Here is a 4984-nt window from a genome sequence, read left to right on the forward strand (position 1 = left end):
CCGTGATCCACCCCCTCAACCTGCACATGAAGCACTTTGTCAAGGAGCTGGGTGAGCAGGGACCCCCCACACTGGTGTCCCCCAACCCCAAAGTTATCCTTCCGTCCCAAAATTATCCCCCTGGGGTGCTCTGGGGCCCACTCTGCTGGGGGATATCCCTTGAAAGAACAAGGCTTGGTAGCTCCTTATCCATCCCCAGTAGGCCTCATATCCTTCTCCAGTAGTCTCACTTCTTCCCCAGTAACCCCCATATCCTTCCCCAATAGCCCCCCTTCTTCTCCCAATATTCCCCCCATCTACTTCCCTAGTAATCACCTTTCTCCAAAATCCCTCCCCCACAGGCCACTTTCCTTTCCCAGGTAGCCCCCCATCACCTCCCCCATGCTCCCTGTGCTATCCCAGCCCCACTCCAGGCAAAGGAAACCTACATCCCAATGGGAATGGTCCCCCCTCTCCCCACAGGTGACCCACTAAGGCCATCATAAAGATCCAAAAGTCACCTCCAATCATTCCCTGGCTCCTGGTCAAGGGCTAATTCCACTTTCCATGCCTTGGGACTCCAATCTTCAATCACTCACCCTTATCAGCACAAAGCCAGGATGTCTCAGGAAGTTAAAATTGAGTTGGAATAGCTCTGCCTTTCCCTGAATTACCTTTTTCCATCCTTTTCCCAAAGGCCTCTCGGTTGCCTCAGCCCAGGGCAGCCTCGCCGGCGTTTACAACGGGGAGGAATTTGTGTTTGAGGAGAGCAGCTGGTCCTTCATCAACCTCCTCAAGCTGCTCTGGCACTATGGCCTCAACCCCCTGCGCATGTCCATGTGGGTGGAGGACATCCTGGACAAGTTCATGAGGTGGGTTGGAGGTCCTGAGGGGGAAAAAGTGGGAAAGGCCCTTAAAAACACCTCATTCCATGGCCAGGGACACCTTCCACTATCCCAGGTTGCTCCAAGCCCTGTCCAGCCTGGCCTTGGACACTTCCAGGGATGGGACAGCCCCAGCTTCTCTGGGAAAACTGTGCCAGGACCTCACCATCCTCACAAAACTCCCCAATATCCAACCTAAACCTCCCCTCTTTGTCCTGTCCCTCCAGGCCCTTGTCCTGCAGCTCCCACAAAGCCACGCCATGAGATCCCCCGCAGCTTCCAGGGCCCCAGAGTTCATTAACAGAGACAATTTCTTGTGTGCAATTAAAGGATCTACCGATACCAGATGCATGACTACGCCTTCAGCAGCAACGAGCGCCTGCTCCACGCCCTGGGAGGCAACGACTTCACCCGGCTGCTCAACCAGACCATCGACGAGGCCATGCAGAAAGCGGGCTTCTCCCAGAAATTCATCAACGAGGTCGTTTGTCCGGCCATGAGGGTGAATTACGGGCAAGGGGTCACCATCAACGGCTTTGTAGGTGAGTGTTTTGGGATTTGTTTATCCCCCTAATTTTCCAGTTTTTCCAGTGTTTCCTTGCTCTGACAGTGGTGGTTTCCTTGCAGGTGCTGTGTCCCTGGCTGGGGTGCAGTCAGGCCTTTGGTCTGTGAAAGGGGGGAACAAACTCGTGTGCTCCGGCCTCATCTACTCCTCCAAGGCCGAGGTTATCCCGGGAACAGTCGTGTCCATAGAGCCGAAAATCAGACACAGGCCTGGCGGTGAGTGGGGTTGGAATTCCCTTCAGTGGGGAGGGGAATGGTGATGCTGGAGACCAACCTCGGCCCCTTAGGGTTTCAAAATGAAAATTCCTCCCTGTGAGGGTGGGGAGGGGCTGGGATGGAATTCCCAGAGAAGCTGTGGCTGCCCCTGGATCCCTGGTAGTGCCCAAGGCCAGGCTGGATGGGGCTTGGAGCAGCCTGGGGACAGCGGGAGGTGTCCCTACCCCCCCTGGATCCCTGGCAGTGCCCAAGGCCAGGCTGGATGGGGCTTGGAGCAGCCTGGGGACAGCGGGAGGTGTCCCTACCCATGGCAGGGGTGGCATTGGATGGGATTTAAGATCCCTTCCAATCCAAGCCATTCCAGGATTCCATGAAAAGAGGGCTCAGAATGCAGCTGTATAAGTCTATAAACCCAAACGCGGTGGCATTTTGAAATGCCAGGGACAGTCGGGATTCCCTCCCACCCCGGAGCAGGATAACCGAGCTCTTCTCCGCAGGGGACCCGGTGAAGCTGTACCAGGTCACCTACAACACCTCCTCGGGGCTGACAGGGGACACCTACGACATCGTCATCATCGCGGCCCCGCTCGGCCGCAGGATGGCCAACATCACCTTCCGCAACTTCGACCCTCCCATCCCAGAATTCCCAAATCCCTACCACCAGACCGTCACCACCTTGGTGCACGGGCGCTTGAACGCCTCTTTCTTCGGCTACCGGGACCCCCAGGCCTTTCACTTCGGGGCCATTTTCACCACGGACAACCCCAAACTGTTCATCAACAGCCTGGGTGTGGTTTCCCCCGTGGGGGACACCGGCGCGGGCGGGAAGCTGCCCTTACAGTCGGCCGTCTGGAAGGTGTTTTCCAAGGAGGTGCTCACCAAGGAGCAGCTCAGTTTGCTCTTCTCCTCGTACGACTCGGTGAAGGTGAAGCCGTGGCTGGCGTATCCCCAGTACAGGCCTCCTGAGAAGTGCCCTCCCATCATCCTGCACGAGCAGCTGTACTACCTGAACGGGCTGGAGCGCGTGGCCAGCGCCATGGAGATGAGCGCCATCGCCGCCCGCAACGCCGCCCTGCTCGCCTTCCACCGCTGGCACGGCCACAGCGCCAGCATCGACCAGGAGGACCTGCATGAGAAGCTCAAAACAGAGCTCTGAGACCCCTCCTGGGGCTTAATTAACACTAATGAACTCTGTGCTTCGCCCCTCTGAGGAGGCGTTCTGTAGGATTGTGGGATCCTTAAGGTTGGAAGACCTTCAAGATCATCAAGACCTTCAAGATCAAGACCTTCAAGACCATCAAGATGCCGTAATTAACACCAATGAACTCCATACCATCTCCATACTTTGCCCCTCCAAGGAGGTGTTTCATAGGATCATGGGATCCTTAAGGTTGGAAGAACTTCAAGATCATCAAGATCTTGAAGAACATCAAGACAATCAAGACCTTCAAGATCAAGACCATCAAGATTCCGTAATTAACACTAACGAACTCCATACTTTGCCTCTCCAAGGAGATGTTTCATAGGATGATGGGATCCTTAAGGTTGGAAGATCTTCAAGGTCATCAAGACCTTCAAGACCATCAAGACCTTCAGGATCTTCAAGATCTTCAAGATGCCATAATTAACATTAATGATCTCTGTGCTTTGCTCCTCCAAGGAGGTGTTTCATAGGATCATGGGATCCTTAAGGTTGGAAGATCTTTAAGATCTTCAAGACCATCAAGACCTTCAGGATCTTCAAGATCTTCAAGATCTTCAAGATGCCATAATTAACATTAATGATCTCTGTGCTTTGCTCCTCCAAGGAGGTGTTTCATAGGATCATGGGATCCTTAAGGTTGGAAGACCTTCAAGATCTTCAAGACCATCAAGACCTTCAAGATCATCAAGACCTTCAAGTCCAACCATCAACCCAACCACGTTCACCGTTAACGATGTCCTCAAGTGCCGCGTCCGTGCGTTGTTCGGACACTTCCAGAGATGGTGACTCCACCACTGACCTAGGCTGGACAACCCTTCCATGACAGAATTATTCCCCGTATCTCATCTTGACCTCCCCTGGTGCCACTTGGAAGCCGTTTGCCCAACTCAGGAGGGAGCAGGACAGCAGTGAAGCGTTCCCAAGTAAGCCAGGACATTTTCCTCAGGCAAATTCCTGAGTTTTCCTCAAAACCCTCCATTCATCCCTGTCTGAGATTGGGGAATTGGTTAAAAGTGCCCTATTGACCCCAAAAGTGCCCTGCAGCTGGGGATCACTGTGAAGCCATGCCCATCCCATGCCCTCTCCAGCTGGGAATATCGACTCCCTGCCTGTCCATCCCTCTGCCCCAACCTTTCCAAAGGGTCTGCCAAGGAATTACTCCTCAGGGTGGAAATGGGGGCTTTGTTTGCTTCCCAAACTTCACTGTAGCCTAAGGATGGGGGGGAATGGAGCGCTGGGAGCTGCCAAAATGGGTGGGAAAGAGGAAAAACCACCAGTATCTGTCGCTGTGTAGAGGTGTGAAGGAGTTAATAAAGAATTTAATGACCTGAGCGCTTTTTAAGGAGAAAACCACCAAAACTAGCACAAATTTAACACCCACTTCAATAAATACAGCCCCCTCAAAGTTTTCCCAGGAGTTTTCCCAGGATTGGGAGTGGAATTAACACCCAGCTGCCAAAAACTGATGCAAGAAAGGCTTGAGTTAGGTCAACCATTACAAAATTTAATTAACAACAAAATAATTGTACACTTGTGGGCGGTGTCTTGGACGAGGGAACGGAACTGGTGGGTTGGGATTTGAGGTTCTCCAGGGTTTTATACTCGTTCCAAAGCTTCCAGCATGATGATGCTGTTCCCTCGGATCACCTGGAAGGGGCAAGTTGAGAGTTGTTACCTCCCATCTCAGGGTTCCTTCCTTCCCGTTTATTTCCCCAAAGCACTGATCCTTGGGAAACTGGCTGGAATTCCCCCACAAGGATGAAAACGGGCTGATTTTAACCCGAAATCCCCAAGGATTACAGAATCCCAGAATCCTTGAGTGTGGAAAAGCCCTCAGGATCATCAAGTCCAACCTTGTCCCCAGCCCAGAGCCCTGAGTGCCACCTCCAGGAGTTCCTGGGACACCTCCAGGGATGGGCACTCCAAACCTCCCTGGGCAATTCCAAGGCCTGAGCACCCTTTCCATGGGGAAATTCCCGCTGCTGTCCCCCCTGAGCCTCCCCTGGCCCAGCCTGAGGCCGTTCCCTCTCCTCCTGTCCCTGTTCCCTGCGAGCAGAGCCCGACCCCCCCGGCTGCCCCCTCCTGTCAGGGACTTGTGCAGAGCCACAAGGTCCCCCCTGAGCCTCCTTTGCTCCAG

At 53.7% G+C, this 4984-nt stretch overlaps 2 protein-coding genes across 2 annotated transcripts in view; one reads left to right on the forward strand and one right to left on the reverse strand.

The window, feature by feature from the left end:
- Window positions 1-2: 2 nt before the first annotated feature.
- Window positions 3-4178, forward strand: PCYOX1 (prenylcysteine oxidase 1; the record flags this gene model as incomplete). Its single annotated transcript, XM_008644311.2, has 5 exons — window positions 3-51; window positions 677-851; window positions 1194-1405; window positions 1491-1643; window positions 2141-4178. Coding segments are annotated over 5 exons (1248 nt in total), but the record flags the coding sequence as incomplete, so codon positions are not given.
- Window positions 4179-4330: 152 nt separating this feature from the next.
- Window positions 4331-4984, reverse strand: part of LOC103624964 (small nuclear ribonucleoprotein G-like) — a 5523-nt gene continuing 4869 nt past the window's right edge. The window contains exon 3 of the mRNA XM_017726654.1: window positions 4331-4494. Within this exon, the coding sequence (XP_017582143.1) occupies window positions 4444-4494 (51 nt within the window). The 3' untranslated portion in view covers window positions 4331-4443. The remainder of the gene's footprint in view (window positions 4495-4984) is intronic.

The sequence above is a fragment of the Corvus brachyrhynchos genome, unplaced genomic scaffold (assembly GCF_000691975.1).
Source record: "Corvus brachyrhynchos isolate BGI_N302 unplaced genomic scaffold, ASM69197v1 scaffold342, whole genome shotgun sequence".
NCBI lineage: Eukaryota > Metazoa > Chordata > Aves > Passeriformes > Corvidae > Corvus > Corvus brachyrhynchos.